The sequence below is a fragment of the Pseudophryne corroboree genome, chromosome 1 (assembly GCF_028390025.1).
Source record: "Pseudophryne corroboree isolate aPseCor3 chromosome 1, aPseCor3.hap2, whole genome shotgun sequence".
NCBI classification, from domain to species: domain Eukaryota; kingdom Metazoa; phylum Chordata; class Amphibia; order Anura; family Myobatrachidae; genus Pseudophryne; species Pseudophryne corroboree.
The window spans coordinates 622,802,567-622,821,154 of NC_086444.1; the positions used below are offsets into that span (position 1 = coordinate 622,802,567).

The 18,588-nt window shown below is 46.1% G+C and overlaps 1 protein-coding gene across 1 annotated transcript in view; it reads left to right on the top strand.

Moving 5' to 3' along the window:
* Positions 1 to 599: 599 nt before the first annotated feature.
* Positions 600 to 18,588, top strand: part of MADCAM1 (mucosal vascular addressin cell adhesion molecule 1) — a 151,350-nt gene continuing 133,361 nt past the window's right edge. The window contains 1 exon segment of the mRNA XM_063914473.1: positions 600 to 676. Coding sequence (XP_063770543.1) covers positions 622 to 676 — 55 coding nt within the window. The 5' untranslated portion in view covers positions 600 to 621.

The window sequence follows — 18,588 nt, forward strand, 5'->3', positions numbered from 1 at the left end:
TTTCCACAGGGCGCCCACCCTGACGCACTTAGCTTCTTTGGGTTTGTATGGCATTAGCCGCTAGTCCCTTCTCCTGTTGTGAGAATGTGGTTCTATGTGACTAATATCTACCATCTCTCTTACCTGCTACTGCATTGGACTGGTTAACAAAACTGAGCTCCAGTGCCTGGAGGCGGGGCTATAGAGGAGGCGGTGCAGTGCATCTTGGGAACAGTCAAAGCACGCCTGTTGGCGCCTCGGCTCAAGATCCAACTCTACACCCCGATGTTATTCCCTGTGGAATCCAGTGTACCTCACAGAAAGAGATGTAACAATGGTAAGCCTTACCATAAATCTCTCTCTCTTTCAAAAAAAAAAAAAAAAAAAATTATATATATAATGTTATTTTTATTTTTTCCCCAAAATTCTCAAGATGCAGAAAATTCTGAAATTCCCATCAGATATACTTTTCCTGGAATCTCTACATTTTACTTCCTTGTTTATTCCACCTCTTCACCTCTGTTTCCCTGCATTCTAAAGAGTCCCCATTACAACAAAGGGTCATGCAGAGAGATATAATTTGTCAGCAGGAAGAATGGAAACAGAGGGTAAGAAACCTTTGCGCAAGGACATCCAAACTCCATGGCTCCTTTTATGATTTGCTTCGTCTTCCTGCATCTTTTCTTTCTGAGCAATGGTGAGTGCATGAATTACACTACTACACAAAATACTGTGTGGCCACAACAAGACAGCTTTTCTCATTCTTCATCTTTACTAGCTTAAAACTAGAATTTATTGCATAATGTAATGAGGATTTTCTGTTGAAACCACAATTTTGATTGAGTAAAAGCGTTTTGCACTTATTAATAAGCATATGGCATATGTAATAGGGTCAGAGTTTGCCGGAGGTGCGGGATGCCGGACGATCTCTGCTGTTTCTTTTTTAAAAGGGGCAATCCTTTACATCGCCACATGTTCTGTTCCCACTCTATGGATGTCGTGGACACCCACGAGTGGGAAATAGCCTGTTAGCCGTGATTCCAGCTGGCGGCCAATTGTCAGTGGTTGGGATTCCAGCGTCAGTATCCTGACCGCCGGGATCCCGACTGCAATATAACTACATCCCGACCAAATGTATAGTATATTCTGTATGTAAGCTACAATTCTTACCATCTACTCTACTTTTCCGTGCTGTGTAACATAATATTTATTAAGGAAAGTATTGCTTTCCATTAATAAGTCAAATTCAGTGAACTTGTCTGAAATGTAGTGGAATAACAGAAATCAGTGCTGGTCCTCCTGTACTATGCTCAGATTTACATGCCAGGCAACAAAGTGTTCCTGAAACTTACTTTTCAATGTTGGCATCTATGGTTATTATATTTTTTCAATTCCTATATTAATAACAAAAGTGACCTAGATGTTTGCTGAGTTTAATCTGCTTTAATGACTGCACTTTGTAATGTACTGTGATAGAAAAAGGGATAAAAGCATTGTATGTCAGTTTAAACTGAAGCAACATTCCTACTTGTACAGTATGGTTAACATAGGGTCAAAGTATGTCATTAAATGAGAAGGTTTAACAATCATTAGAACAATAAAAAAAAAAAATCTTGTAACTTTCACAAAAATACCTAAAAATGTTTCATAGTTTGACATTCTGCAAAACAACTAAAGGTGAGATACTGACCGTCTGTCAGAGCCTGGAGAGCTCACGTAGAGTCTTTAGTACAGGGGTAAGCAACATGTGGCACTCCAGCTGCTGTGGAACTGTACATCTCAGCATGCCCTGCCACAGTTTTGCTTTTGGGCATACTAAAATGGTTGCAGGGCATGCTGGGGTGTTTAGTTCCACAGCAGCTGGAGTGCCACAGGTGCCCCACTCTTGTTTTAGTTGGTTCACTATACATAAGAAGAAGAGCCTTGAGTCCCCCATGGTTAAACCTTATCTAAAATATATCTAAATCTGGTAAATTGCTGGATTTTATATAGATATGTGTTAATGTTACTGGAAGTGCGGATATGCCCTAGGAATAAGTGAGAACTGCACTAGTTACATCTGGGGATCAAAAACATAGGGGTCAATCCAATTGGGTGCAAGTTAGCCAGACAACAGGTGCACTTTACGGCAGCCAGAACACGCACAAAAGTGCTCACAGCCCCATAAAGCTGTGAGCACTTTTGAGCGAATATGCACTGAAATTGGGTAGCGAGGGGTGCGATTTGGGTGCCATTCGTCGTTGAAACGCTACGGCAACTTGCACTCTCATCCTACCATGGGGATGGGGAGGGATTGCACTCATTTTCTTTTTTTCCTTTTCTTATGTGTCGAAATTCAGGAGTCTCCCACATGTCCTGGGAGAGTAGGCAAGTAGTATGCACTAAGTGGAGTATGGACAGGAGAGGAGGGATTTTCCTTTGGCTGCCCCTACTCCACTTACAGTGCCAGTCACTATGTCATAATACAGTGTTTGCTAGAAGAAGAGCGGATAGCTTGTGTCGCCCTATGCTTCCCTCAGCAATCGATTGAGTGTATCCAGTGACTAGAGAGCCAGAAGGGCAAGACAAGTACTACCTGACGCAGCGTAATTGGGTAAAATGCCAGTGCTACAAAACAAACTCAAAGGTACAAATGTGCTGTAATCCATACAAGTCTGGTTCTAGAGCAAGTAGAGTCCAGGACTAAAAGAACATTTGAGGCCTCTAAATCCAAACAATCCCCCCCCCCCCCCAACTACCCCCCTTCCCCCCCCCCCCCCCCCCCTGTAAAAAGAAAACAAAAACAAAACACTACTGTATCTCCGGAAAGTACTTTTTTCAGTTATCGTGTACTATGTATTGTAGTCTATTTAGTGTTTCATCAGCACTAATTTCAGTGATTCGGTCCTATGTGTGTGGATGTATGCGTGTATGTACGTATGTATGTATGTATGAATAATATGTGTATATGGCAGCTCGATTCATGTAATGGTTAGCATTACTGCCTAGCAGCACTGAGGTCTTGAGTTCAATTCCCAGCAAAGTCCTAACTGTACAGTTTGCAATCTAGTAATGCAAAAATAGCTCATATACACATATGTTGAAAAATGTATATGCACAAAATTTTTATTTCACTGATGATTATCTTCTAGGCCCAGCTTTATGGATGTAGTTAGGCTAAGATGAACCATGGCAGCAATAATTGCTAATGTGTGCATTAGCCAACAGTCACAATATTTTGAGCTCTCATCCAATAGCAAGCAATTGGTTAGTGCTAAATTGCCGCAGCACGACTTCCGGTGAGTGGCGTGTCCAAGATGGCCACGTTTTAATTGAGCTCTGCTTATCTTGGCTCAATCCACAGACATCAACCTGTTTCTACTTATAGCTGGCACCTAATTTCTAGTGTATTTTACCCCCCAAATCGAATGGATTATAATGGTGCCACTTTTATTCAGCTAGACGGGGTGGAAGCCCCGTTCCCCGGAGTCTGGCTCGTGTTCAGGCCACCGCCTGGAGGCTTGCCTCCTTAGCTTATGGCCACCTTACCCTGATGCCGATGGCTGCCTTGTGTATCCAGCCCCTAGTTTGAATGGTCTCACAGCTGCTGAGAAAGAAACTTACCCGTCTGGAGTATTCTGCCTGCGCTGAGTACTCATCCTCGAGCCCTCCACTGCGGACTGAGCTGACACCGCTGCTGCTCTCTCTCATCCCTGGTAAGCACTGTTGGAGGACGAGTGGGGACTCTTGCCGGCGGCAGTTGTGGCTGATTCTCTTCATTGCCGTGGACGCTGGTTCTGGCGAATTGTGCACCCAAGTCATCTGCCTTGTGTATCCAGCCTCTAATCTGCCTTACCCGCCTGGAGTGATCTGCTTGCGCTGAGCGATCAGCCTCCTGCCCTCCAATGCAGACTGGGCTGACACCGCTGTGGGTCTCCCTTGTCTCTGGTAACTGCTGACGGAGGAGGAGTGGGAATTATTGCCGACGGGAGCGGTGGCTGGCTCTCTCACTTCTGCGGGTGCTGGGACTGGTGCTCGCTGTCAGTGGACGCCTCATACCTGCCCCTGCCTGCTTGTGGATGTTTGCTGGGACCTTGTGCCTGTCGCAAAACATAGCCGGTGACCGCTGCACTGTGGATCCCTGGAGACTCCTGATTGTGGCTGTGGTGCTCTGTCCGGATTCCGGGTCCTGCCTGCTCTGATTACAGGGTCCTTTCCTTCATCCAGAAAAGATTGGGGTGCTGCCCTCCAGCAACAGGTGTTGGAGCTGATACTGGCGGCTGCATATGGTCAGACGGACCATCTCTCTTGGTCGGTACTAACTTTGTCAGTTCCTATCACACTAATCCCCTTTACTCATATTTTCTAACTTGTCCATAACTTGATAACACCCCCCCCCCCCCTATTGTGTGTCTCATCTTCCCAAACCACTACTTACCACCCTTGATCCTTTTCCTCATCCCTACTTTGTACACCCCCCCCCTTCCCCTTTCCCCCCTCTTTACATGCTCTTCTCCTTTAACACCTGCGTTTTGGCTTGAGACTGAGACTGCATATATATATATATATATATATATATATTTATTAGATCATCTCCCTTTCATCTAAGAGACTACAGACTTTCTGCCTGATTTATGCAGTCAGGGCTAAAACACACGGGAAAAAGCCGTCCGGCTTTTTCCCGTGCCGGCATTGTAATGAACAGTGTGAGGCTACAGGTCCTTTCACACTGCACGGCCCCGGCCCGGCTGCCGGGTTGCAGCCGGAACTATCCACTGGAAGGTCCGGCTGCCGGGCCGTTTTTGCAGCCAGTAAACCGTGTGGGTGAAGGGGAGCTTTCACACACAACGGTTTTTTCTCAAGCCGTGTCTGATGCTGCGCATGCGCACAGCATCACATGCGGCTCAAAGCCGTCCTGTGTGACAGACTCTGCCGGTTTCTCCCGGATGGCAAAAAGCCGGACAAAGTTTGTCCGGCTTTTTGCCATCCGGGAGAAACCGGCCAGTGTGTTACAGCCCTCAGAACTCCTGCATTCATTTGTCTGGCTGTTACTTATAGTCCCATTATAATAGATTCTGCAGGGATAGGTTTATTTGACATCACTGTCAACCTTTTACTATTGTTATTTATAACTGTGCTAGGGTACAGTTATTTTGGAAGTTCTATCACCATACTTTAACCTTTTGTGTGTGCCTAAATATTCACTTACAATCCTTTTCTCTATCTTCAAATGTGATTTAACCCTTCCATCTAGTAGTGTTATTATATAAGCCTTCAACATAACTTTTTCAATTGTCTGTTTATTATACTTATGGCTCAGCCTGGTTTTCTCTGAATACTAGGCCGCGCTTTTATAGTGGCTCTTAATTGCCTTTTCTCATTACTTAAGCCCTTTTTTATCTTTAACTGAAAATTGCACTTAAACCGGTACTTGTATATCCTAAATTTAGATATATTATACATTTGCAGACTTTATTTTGCTGCCTTTAAGATTATTCATATTTACTGAACTCGCTGTTTGTCGCCCTACGGAACACAGTTCTCCTTTCCACAATGTAATGTTTGCGCTTTCCCGCACAATTATGGTAATTTGTTTCATGTCTCCCTTGTTGCTACTGGTCTCTTTCTGGTTCTCTATAAGTTTTTACGACTATGTGTCCGATTCCTCCATAGAAAATTTTACAATTTATAATCAAGCCAAGCAACTACTTGACGATTTTTTACTTTCTCAGGCTCAACTACGCTTGGACTATACAAAAAATCATTATTTATAGATGGGGCTGTCGGACCGGTCGTTTGTTAGCTTCTATGACTAAACCATGGCACTGTAAGAATCAGATTGTATTGATTAAGACAAGCGATGGTCTCCCTTCAATGACTAAAACCCATGACATCTCCTCGGCCTTTCATGACTTCTTCTTCTTCTCTGACATATATTCCGCTCCACCCTCAAACCCATCCCTGATAACTGACTTACTTACAAAAGCTAACATACCCTGTCTCTCACTGGAACAACTTGAATTCTTGGACACGGAAATCTTGGAGCAAGAAGTTAATGATGCCATATCTACGCTCCATACCTGTAAGATTCCTGGACCTGACGGTCTCTAGGGAGAATATCATAAAATCCTACAATTAGATATAAACCCTACTTTACTGGAATTATTTTGTACTATTCACAAACGTAACCCGCATTACCTGACTTTTAATGAGGCTTTTACTACCTTCATTCCGAAACCTGGTCGAGACTCTACGTGTCTAGACTCCTATCGTCCCATAACTTTACTGAATGTAGACCTAAAATTGCTTTCTAAAATTATGGCCACATGCTTACAATCTTTCTCATCTTCTATCATCTCCCCTCATCAATTAGGGTTTATTAGCGGACGGCACTCAGTAAAGGGAATTCGGACTGACATTGCATCCATTGTTGCTTCCAACCTCCTAACTCCTCTTACATGCTTCTTAGTCTTGACGCCCACAAGGCGCTTGACACTGTATCATGGCCCTTCCTTTTCCAAACCCTTTCCACATACTCTTTTGGTACTGACTTTATCAATCTCATACGCTTTTTATAGGGTGTGGATCATTAGATCGACAGTGTCTAGGTCGACAATATTTAGGTTGACCACTATAGGTCGACAGTCACTAGGTCGACTGGGTCAGAAGGTCGATATGTTCTACGTCGACAGGTCAAAAGGTCGACATGAGGGTTTTGGGGGGTTTTTTGGTGTTGTTTTCTTCGTAGAGTGACCAGGAACCCCAATTAGTGCACCGTGTCCCCTCGCATGGCTCGCTTCACTCGCCATGCTTCGGGCAAGGTGCCTCCCTTCGCTCGGCACATTACCATTCCAATCGTAGTCCACGTGGATCGTTAAGTATGAAAAAGTTAAAAAATATATAATTTTTGGAAAAAAAACTCATGTCGACCTTTTGACCTGTCTACCTAGAACATGTCGACCTTCTGACCCTGTTGACCTAGTGACTGACGACCTATAGTGGTCGACCTAAATATTGTCGACCTAGACACTGTCGATCTTCAGACCGGATTCCCTTTTTATATAACTCTCCTTCGACTTCACTCCTAATTAATGGAACTAGAAGTGCCCCAATAGTTATGTCCCGAGGAACCAGACAGGGATGCCCCTTGTCTCCCCTCCTTTTTGACCTCTCCCTTGACCCCTTACTTCGACTACTCAACTTATGGCCAACCTTGCGGAGTATCAATATTGGGGAAACCGAATTCAAAATTAATGCCTTTGCGGATGACGTCTTGATTTATCTATCAAATCCTAAATCTTCCTTACGACCCCTTTTGACCTTATTAGACACATTTGGTCCAGTATCTATTTTTTTAGTTAATGTCGACAAATCTTTAGTGCTATATCTCAAGAAGGGATTTACACGGCCAAAATGGGCTGCCCCCATTCTCTTAAATGGTCTAAAGGCCACATGATATATTTAGGGATTACCCTTCCTAAGAATATTGCTTGTTTATATAAATGCAATGTGTCTAATATTATTGCCGCACTCGCTAAAAATTTGAGGGACTTGAGTCATCTCCTGCTCTCATTCCTGGGACAAGCAAATGTGTTAAGAATAATTCACTTCACGAAACTCTTGTACCTATTGCAGGTACTTCCCATTGTTTTATGACTTATCTATAACACGTTCATTCAGAAATTTCATATGGAATAACAAAAGGGTGAGAATAGGGATAATTAAACTACAGCAACCAAAATCGAATGGAGGTATTAACTTCCTAGACATGCTAACATACAACTATTCGGCCGTGTTCCGTCATCTGAAAGATTGGCTGACCGCTTGCCATACCTATACTAACACCTCACTAGAACAGAATTTTATTTCTCGGCTATCACTGGTGGCCTTCCTACACCTAATAGATAATGAAATACCACCGGAGGCTCTGAGTAACCCTCTTCTCATGTCCACTAGAAAACTTTGGTTACTCTTACGTCATAAGTATAAGTTGAATCCATGGGGTAAATTTACTAAGGTGGGAGATTTTTAGAACTGGTGATGTTGCCCATGGCAACCAATCAGATTCTACTTACCATTTATCTAGCTGCTTCTAGCAGATAATAGATATAATCTGATTGGTTGCTATGGGCAACATCACCAGTTCTAAAAATCTCCCACCTTAGTAAATTTACCCCCATGTGTCTCTATTCATCTGCCATTTACATATAATCCGAATTTCGAACATGGGGAAGCATCTCGGGTTTCTCTACACTGGGCAAGTGAGGGATTACGAACTGTGGGACAACTAATGGATAGGAATTCTCACAAACCCCTTACCTATTCTGAGGCAGTGACCAAATTCACAGTTATTGGGAGATCTACCTTCTCCTACCTACAGGCCCAACACTACATAAGTGATGTGTCTCACCTTCTCAGGGATGGAGGTGAGGATAACCTCCTGGACAACTCCCTGTTGATACCCTCCCCAACAAAAGGTGCTATATCGGTGCATTATAAATTTCTTGGAGTTCCTTTAGAATACTCTAATATCCGTACAGGTCTATCCCAATGGTTGGAACATTTTCCTTCTATGACAGTGGATGATAGTCTGAAACAATTGGAATATTCTATAGCCACGTTTCCAATGGCAACATTTGCAGAAATGTTTCTAAATATCGTCCATTGTGCATATATATCTCCTTCTAGAGGATATCAGATGCGGATATTGGAAAACCCCAAGTGTCTTAAAGGGTGTAGTATGGTATGCCGGCGGCCGGGCTCCCGGCGACCAGCATACCGGCGCCGGGAGCCCGACCGCCGGCATACCGACAGCGTGGCAAGCGCAAATGAGCCCCTTGCGGGCACGGTGGCACGATACGCTATTTATTCTCCCTCCAGGGGGATTGTGGACCCCCCCCGAGGGAGAATATCTGTCGGTATGTCGGGTGTCAGGATTCCGGTGCCGGTATACTGTGCGCCGGGATCTCGACATTCGGCAACCTGAAGACCACCCGTCTTAAATGCTCACATGAATCTGCAGATTTATACCATTGCTTTTGGCCTTGCCCATATATTAATCAATTTTGGAAACAGATGTCATTTTACTATGAAACACCTTGTTAATTATGTCTCGTTGACCCCTGAATGGGCTATCTTTGGTATATTACCACCTGATGTAAGGGTCCCTAGGGGAGTAATAAAATTACTTTTGGCAGTATCATCTGCTGCTCGTAAAACTATATTACAGCTGTGGACTCAAACTGCTCGACCCTCACTTGTATTAGTCAAGGAAAAACTTTTTTTCTCTGACGTCCTAAGTGGATGCTGGGGACTCCGTAAGGACCATGGGGAATAGCGGCTCCGCAGGAGACAGGGCACAAAAGTAAAAGCTTTAGGATCAGGTGGTGTGCACTGGCTCCTCCCACTATGACCCTCCTCCAAGCCTCAGTTAGGTTTTTATGCCCGGCCGAGAAGGGTGCAATCTAGGTGGCTCTCCTAAAGAGCTGCTTAGAGTAAAAGTTTTGTTAGGTTTTTTATTTTCAGTGAGTCCTGCTTGCAACAGGCTCACTGCAACGTGGGACTTAGGGGAGAAGAAGTGAACTCACCTGCGTGCAGGATGGATTGGCTTCTTAGGCTACTGGACACTAGCTCCAGAGGGACGATCACAGGTACAGCCTGGATGGGTCACCGGAGCCGCGCCGCCGACCCCCTTGCAGATGCTGAAGAGAGAAGAGGTCCAGAAATCGGCGGCTGAAGACTTCCCAGTCTTCTTAAGGTAGCGCACAGCACGGCAGCTGTGCGCCATTGCTCTCAGCACACTTCACACCAACGGTCACTGAGGGTGCAGGGCGCTGGGGGGGGCGCCCTGGGCAGCAATGAAAGTACCTATGCTGGCTAAAAATACATCACATATAGCCCCTGAGGCTATATGGATGTATTTAACCCCTGCCAGGTTGTCAGAAAAACCGGGAGAAGAGCCCGCCGGAAAGTGGGCGGGGCCTATTCTCCTCAGCACACAGCGCCATTTTCCTACACAGCTCCGCTGCTAGGAAGGCTCCCAGGCTCTCCCCTGCACTGCACTACAGAAACAGGGTTAAAACAGAGAGGGGGGGCATTTTGTGTGGCGATATTATAATATATTAAGATGCTATAAGGGAAAACACTTATTATAAGGTTGTCCCTGTATAATTATAGCGTTTTGGTGTGTGCTGGCAAACTCTCCCTCTGTCTCCCCAAAGGGCTAGTGGGGTCCTGTCCTCTATCAGAGCATTCCCTGTGTGTGTGCTGTGTGTCGGTACGTGTGTGTCGACATGTATGAGGACGATGTTGGTGTGGAGGCGGAGAAATTGCATGTAATGGTGATGTCACCCCCTAGGGAGTCGACACCGGAATGGATGGCTTATTTATGGAATTACGTGATAATGTCAACACGCTGCAAGGTCGGTTGACGACATGAGACGGCCGGCAAACCAATTAGTACCTGTCCAGGCGTCTCAAACACCGTCAGGGGCTTTAAAACGGCCATTACCTCAGTCGGTCGACACAGACACAGACACGGACACTGACTCCAGTGTCGACGGTGAAGAAACAGACGTATTTTCCAGTAGGGCCACACGTTACATGATAAGGGCAATGAAGGAGGTGTTACATATTTCTGATACTACAAGTACCACAAAAAAGGGTATTATGTGGGGTGTGAAAAAACTACCTGTAGTTTTTCCTGAATCAGATGAATTAAAAATTGCTAATATCTAAGAAATGATTGGCGTTATACCCTTTCCCGCCAGAAGTTAGGGCGCGTTGGGAAACACCCCCTAGGGTGGATAAGGCATTCACACGCTTATCAAAACAAGTGGCGTTACCGTCTCCAGATACGGCCGCCCTCAAGGAACCAGCTGATAGGAGGCTGGAAAATATCCTAAAAAGTATATACACACATACTGGTGTTATACTGCGACCAGCGATCGCCTCAGCCTGGATGTGCAGTGCTGGGGTGGCTTGGTCGGTTTCCCTGACTGAAAATATTGATACCCTTGACAGGGACAGTATTTTATTGACTATAGAGCATTTAAAGGATGCATTTCTATATATGCGAGATGCACAGAGGGATATTTGCACTCTGGCATCAAGAGTAAGTGCGATGTCCATTTCTGCCAGAAGATGTTTATGGACACGACAGTGGTCAGGTGATGCGGATTCCAAACGGCACATGGAAGTATTGCCGTATAAAGGGGAGGAGTTATTTGGGGTAGGTCTATCGGACCTGGTGGCCACGGCAACAGCTGGAAAATCCACCTTTTTACCCCAAGTCACCTCTCAGCAGAAAAAGACACCGTCTTTTCAGCCTCAGTCCTTTCGTCCCCATAAGGGCAAGCGGGCAAAAGGCCAGTCATATCTGCCCAGGGGTAGAGGAAAGGAAAAAAGACTGCAGCAGGCAGCCCCTTCCCAGGAACAGAAGCCCTCCACCGCTTCTGCCAAGTCCTCAGCATGACGCTGGGGCCTTACAAGCGGACTCAGGTGCGGTGGGGGGTCGTCTCAAGAGTTTCAGCGCGCAGTGGGCTCACTCGCAAGTGGACCCCTGGATCCTACAGGTAGTATCTCAGGGGTACAGATTGGAATTCGAGACGTCGCCTCCTCGCAGGTTCCTGAAGTCTGCTTTACCAACGTCTCCCTCCGACAGGGAGGCAGTATTGGAAGCAATTCACCAGCAGGTGATAATCAAAGTACCCCTCCTACAACAAGGAAAGGGGTATTATTCCACACTATTTGTGGTACCGAAGCCAGACGGCTCGGTGAGACCTATTCTAAATCTGAAATCTTTGAACACTTACATACAAAGGTTCAAATCAAGATGGAGTCACTCAGAGCAGTGATAGCGAACCTGGAAGAGGGGACTATATGGTGTCCTTGGACATCAAGGATGCTTACCTCCATGTCCCAATTTGCCCTTCTCACCAAGGGTACCTCAGGTTCGTGGTACTGAACTGTCACTATCAGTTCAGACGCTGCCGTTTGGATTGTCCACGGCACCCCGGGTCTTTACCAAGGTAAGGGCCGAAATGATGATTCTTCTTCGAAGAAAAGACGTCTTAATTATCCCTTACTTGGGCGATCTCCTGATAAGGGCAAAGTCCAGGGAACAGTTGGAGGTCGGAGTAGCACTATCTCGGGTACTGCTACAACAGCACGGGTGGATTCTAAATATTCCAAAATCGCAGCTGATCCCGACGACACGTCTGCTGTTCCTAGGGATGATTCTGGACACAGTCCAGAAAAAGGTGTTTCTCCCGGAGGAGAAAGCCAGGGAGTTATCCGAGCTAGTCAGGAACCTCCTAAAACCAGGAAAAGTGTCAGTGCATCATTGCACAAGGGTCCTGGGAAAAATGGTGGCTTCTTACGAAGCGATTCCATTCGGCAGATTTCACGCAAGAACTTTTCAGTGGGATCTGCTGGAAAAATGGTCCGGATCGCATTTTCAGATGCATCAGCGGATAACCCTGTCTCCAAGGACAAGGGTGTCTCTTCTGTGGCGGCTGCAGAGTGCTCATCTACTAGAGGGCCGCAGATTCGGCATTCAGGACTGGGTCCTGGTGACCACGGATGCCAGCCTGAGAGGCTGGGGAGCAGTCACACAGGGAAAAAATTTCCAGGGAGTGTGGTCAAGTCTGGAGACTTCTCTCCACATAAATATACTGGAGCTAAGGGCAATTTACAATGCTCTAAGCTTAGCAAGACCTCTGCTTCAAGGTCAGCCGGTATTGATCCAGTCGGACAACATCACGGCAGTCGCCCACGTAAACAGACAGGGCGGCACAAGAAGCAGGAGGGCAATGGCAGAAACTGCAAGGATTCTTCGCTGGGCGGAAAATCATGTGATAGCAGTGTTCATTCCGGGAGTGGACAACTGGGAAGCAGACTTCCTCAGCAGGCACGACCTCCACCCGGGAGAGTGGGGACTTCATCTGGAAGTCTTCCACATGATTGTGAACCGTTGGGAAAGACCAAAGGTGGACATGATGGCGTCCCGCCTGAACAAAAAACTGGACAGGTATTGCGCCAGGTCAAGAGACCCTCAGGCAATAGCTGTGGACGTTCTGGTAACACCGTGGGTGTACCAGTCGGTGTATGTGTTCCCTCCTCTGCTTCTCATACCCAAGGTACTGAGAATTATAAGACGTAGAGGAGTAAGAACTATACTCGTGGCTCCGGATTGGCCAAGAAGGACTTGGTACCCGGAACTTCAAGAGATGCTCACAGAGGACCCATGGCCTCTGCCGCTAAGAAGGGACTTGCTTCAGCAAGTACCATGTCTGTTCCAAGACTTACCGCGGCTGCGTTTGACGGCATGGCGGTTGAACGCCGGATCCTAAGGGAAAAAGGCATTCCGGAAGAGGTCATCCCTACCCTGGTCAAAGCCGTGTTATCTGGGTTCAGATCACAGGTTGTACAGTGTGATTGGTGTGGCTGGTATGAGTCTTACCCGGGATTCAAGATCCTTCCTTATTGTGTACGCTCGTCCGGGCACAGTATCCTAACTGAGGCTTGGAGGAGGGTCATAGGGGGAGGAGCCAGTGCACACCACCTGATCCTAAAGCTTTTACTTTTGTGCCCTGTCTCCTGCGGAGCCGCTATTCCCCATGGTCCTTACGGAGTCCCCAGCATCCACTACGGACTACGAGAAATAGAATTATCGGTAAGTAAATTCTTATTTTCATTTTCCATATGGACTGGTTGGAGGCCTCCCTCCAAAAGGAAACCCGTGTTAAAAATGTTTTGGAGTCCTGGGAAAGCTACATGGAGACTTTACCATTATCCACGAAGGATTCTATACAACACTGCTTTCAGAGGACTTTATGGTATGAGACACATGTTTTTCTGGAGGACCCTCCTATCTCTTGAATCTTAGTTCTCATCTTTCATTTTTTTTGCTTTTCTACTATTATTCTATTCATTCATGTTTGTATATTGAAATGTATTGTAATGATCCTGTTGTCTATGACGCAAAGGACACTCAATAATTTGATGCAGATGTATTTCGTTTTTGACAATTACATTGTTTATTGAAGCTTCAATAAAAGAAAGTTTTAAAAAAATGAAATTGCAGCAGCAGGCTATCAAAGTACATTCCAAAGAATCCTATTTCCTCCTTTATCTTTTGCAGACTAGCTGCGACAGGATAAAGTGATGACAGATATAGGTGAATGAGCAATTGAACATCACGTCGACCAGCTGGTCTGTCTTCGGTTGCCCCACTCACCGAAACTAGTAACTCTTTAAATGCTCCACCCCCGCTCAGTCCTAATTGGCTGTTTTCAAAATGAAGGTTTTGCTTTCCCTGAGGTAACCAGTTCCCTGTGTCCCTATATAAAACTGATTAGCTCAGAGTCTCTATTTGGCGTGTCGGACTGTAGCTTCTCACTGCAGAGTGCCAGCACTGAGAGCTGTAGCACCGTCAAAAGGATGTGGTAAGTCTCTCACTCTGCCACATAATCTTCCCCCTTGATTGACCCAACCGGTTGGCATGAAACTCTCCTGACAGTCTGTTCATCATTTAATATAGATAAACAGATCTACATTCCACTAAGTTGACGTGCACAGAAATAGTAGACAATGCACTTCCTCATTTCCACTCTATTATAATATCCTCCCAACTTGGGGGGTAGAATTACTAAAACTTCTAAAAATGAAAAGTGATGATGTTGCGCATAGCAACCATTCAGATTATAGTTATCATTTCTTTATTGTATCCTAGAAATCATAGAATCTGGTTGCTATGGGCAACACTTCCATTTATCAGTTTGGTAAATCTACCCCTTGCTTTCTTTGACTTGGAGACAAGCTAGACCCATTGGGAATCTCAGGTTCTCTTAAACCTGCATCCCTTTTTGCTATTGGACTTCCTCTTACCAGAACATTGAGAGATTAACATGACGCACTACCGGCTGTGACCAGTTAGCAAAATGCTTAACTCTTTTGTGTGGGAATGACCCATAACACATTGAACCCTTGTCTAACCACTTAACAGACAAATATTTTTTCCAAAAACTTTTTAGAAATTGTCATTTTGTTTTTCTTTATTATTGAATTTGGTTCATAACATCTATTTGAAGCTTATGCCAAACATATTTACTAAAAAAGGGGAGGGGTGTCACTCTTATTAAGATCCACTGTTGCTGGGGGGGGGGGGGGGGGGCGTGGCCGCGAGGACATGGAGTAGCAGCGTGTAGCTGGCGCTCTCCATACAGCTATATCCTGCAACACCATCCTGGGAACCCTCTTGCCCCTGCAAATTGGCGTGCGGGTGTAGGAAAGCCTGCTGTTCACCCCCCTCCTTCGTAAGCTGAAACGAGGCCCCGTTCGGCCGGTGGCCGCTGAAGTGGTGCGGCCGGGACCTGGGCAGCGCGGTGTCGTGTGTGCCATTTTGAGACGGGAGACGCTGACCGCCGCTCAGAGCTGCTGGAGGAGGGAAGGGTGACTGCCACACTGACGCCGGGGAACACACAGCGGGAGCGTGACCCAGGGAGAGCCTGCGCCTCTCACTTCTGAACCCCCTGCAAAACTTGCTGCCATCCTGCGGCTTGGTGCCCCCTGATCCTCCTGGTCCTCCCTTCCTTTCTCATAGTCTGGGCTGTTTGGGGCTGTGGGCATTCCTCCTAATTTGGCCACCCTGACAGGACATTCATTACCTGGAGTCCGGAGCCTGATACTGGCTGGACTGTGAGGCGGATCACACCGCCATTTTATGCACTACACCTGTCTCCTTTGTAAGGGCATACTGGTCATTATCGATACCTGCTGCCTCATGCTCCTCTCTTCAATACTAAAGTAGGGAGATCTATTGTATCACTGATACTCTGGCTGTGTTCTCTGCCTGGATCTTGGACACTTCCTATCTCTGCAATTCCTGCAATCTGTCCCCCGGACACGGTCGGCTGTACACAAGCAGATTCCCCGAAGTGTCTGCTATCACCTGCTGCCTTCTTTCCCCCTAATTATCTCTGACCTCTCCCAGTTTTTTTTTTTTTGCTGCTTGCGTGATGGTGCGCCCCCAGAATGTGTCTGCTGCTGCTAAGCTGGAGAGATTTTCGAGGACGTCGCAACCTGCCCATAAGGAGGTGACTCCAGAACGTGGCTCTTCCTCTCAGCCGCCATCTCCTCAGGGGTCCGCGGCCTCTGATACTCCCCCTGATGCGACCCTTCAAAAGGTGCAGGACGCTGTGTCTGCTTGTGAAACTAGGCTGGCGGAGAAAATTGGTCAGGTGCAATCTGACCTATCTATTATACATCATGACCTCCAGAGGGTTCGGGAGCGTGTTGGGGAGGTGGAGACCCGCATGTCCACCCTGGAAGATTCGGTGTCTCCACTATGCACTAAGGTTACTGCTGTCACTACTCAACTAACGGATGTACAAACTAAGTTGCTGGATATGGAAGGTCGCTTATGGAGATGTAATGTCCGCTTTGTAGGCCTGCCTGAACGGGAAGAGGGTAAGGCTCCTGAAAAGTTCCTGGAAGACTGGCTGATTGACACGTATGGAGCGGACTCCTTTTTGCCCTTTTTTCACTGTGGAAAGAGCACATAGAGTTCCCTCTAGGCCTCTCCCGCCGGGGGCACCCCCTCGCACCTTCATAGCCAAGCTTCTTAACTACCGGGACAGAGATGCTATTTTGCGACTTAACCGGATGTTATTTGCCTTAAAAAGGCCCTGGGTGGGATGGGCGTATAATTCAGTCCATACCTCCTCCTCTAGGGGATTGTCGATCTTAGTTAAGAAATCAGTCCCCTTTACAGTGGAGCAGGTCCAGGTTGATATGTGGGGTAGATCTGTCTTTCTTAAATGTCATATACATTCTGTATCTCTAATACTGTTGGCTGTTTACATACCTCCACCTTACTCCCATGATGTCCTCAAAAAGGCTGCTGAATTTATAGCTAAATTCCTTGATACTCCGGTGATTAGTATGGGGGACTATAATAATACCCTGGATCCGGCCATGGATAGACTTACTGGTTCTAGAGATGCTCCGCAGCCTGGTGGTGGTCAGTTTAGGGCAATGGTGGAGGGCCTGGGATTAGTTGATGTGTGAAGACTTAGGCATCCGGATGATAGATAATACTCATGCTTTTCACTTACGCATTCTGCATTTTCCAGGATTGACTTGGCTCTACTCTCTCCTGAGTTACTGCCGAGGGTCTGCTCGGTGCACTATGAAACTAGGGGTATTTCTGATCACTCTCCGGTCACTCTGGCCCTTGATATGGGGGGAATGCGAGGACAGGTTTTTTGGAAGTTGAATCAGTTTTGGCTCACTAGGATGGGGTCTGGGGGTGAATTAGAAGGTATATGGAAAGAATTTCTGGAAATTAATGAAGGTACAGCCTCCCTATCAGTGCTATGGGATGCATTTAAATCCTTTGTTCGTGGCACCCTTATACGGGAGGTGGCAAGCTTGAAAAAGTCATATAGGATAGAGGAGTTGGAGGCTTCCTGACGATCTCTGGCGCTTGTGTATTTGAATGATCATCAGGATTCTTCTAGGGCAGAGTGGGTACTTGCTCAGAAAAAGTGGAATGATTACCTGATAGATAAGGTGAAATGCATACTTCTTTTTGTTAAACACTTGCACTATACTACAGGCGAGAGACCAGGCAGTTTTTTGGCTAGACTGACGCGTGCCGATCAAATGTCCAATACTGTTGTTGAAATTCGAGGGCCTGATGGTATCCCCCTGGAGTTATATAAAAAAAATAGTGATTTTTATGTGTCGAGACTGCTGGCTCTCTTTAACGGGTTGTTTGAATCTGGATCTCTCCCCGAATCCATGTCTGAAGTATTGATTGTGGTACTGTTAAAACCTGACAAGGACCCTACTAGAGTTGAGTCCTATAGGCCCATTTCTCTGTTGACTACAGACATTAAAATTTTAGCAAAGGTGCTGGCTCTCCAACTTAATTCTGTTATCTCTCAAATAATACATGATGACCAGATGGGCTTTATGCCTGGTAAATCCACTAAGATTAACCTTAGGCGGTTGTTTACACATCTTCAGGTCCCACGTGAGGATACCTCTGTTATTGTTTCATTAGATGCCGCTAAGGCGTTCGACTCAGTGGAGTGGTCGTTCTTGTGGGGGACCATAAGGAAATTTGGGATAGGCACTGGGTTTATTAGATGGGTTAAACTGCTGTATTCGACCCCTTGCGCCAGAGTCTCTGTCAATGGTTTCATATCCTCTTCCTTCCCATTACAGAGAGGGACCCGGCAGGGATGCCCTCTCTCCCCTACTCTGTTTGCTTTAGCGGTGGAACAACTAGCATGCCTTATTCGCCATAATGCTGGTATTTCCGGGTTTGTTCTTGGCCCCAAAGAGGACAAAATCGCATTGTATGCGGACGATATATTCTTATTTGTATCTAATGATACAATCACCATTCCTACCATCTTAAATAGTATTACTGAATTTGAAAGATTCTCTGGGTTGATAATAAATTGGGATAAGTCTTGTAGTGGTCCGTGCCCCAGGGTTCCTCTTATATCCTCTTATATCCCTTCCACTCCAGTGGGTGGTAAAAGTTTAAGTATCTTGGTATATGGATTTCTAGTGACCCGTCTAGCTAATTGTCCCTGAACGTACAACCTCAGTTGG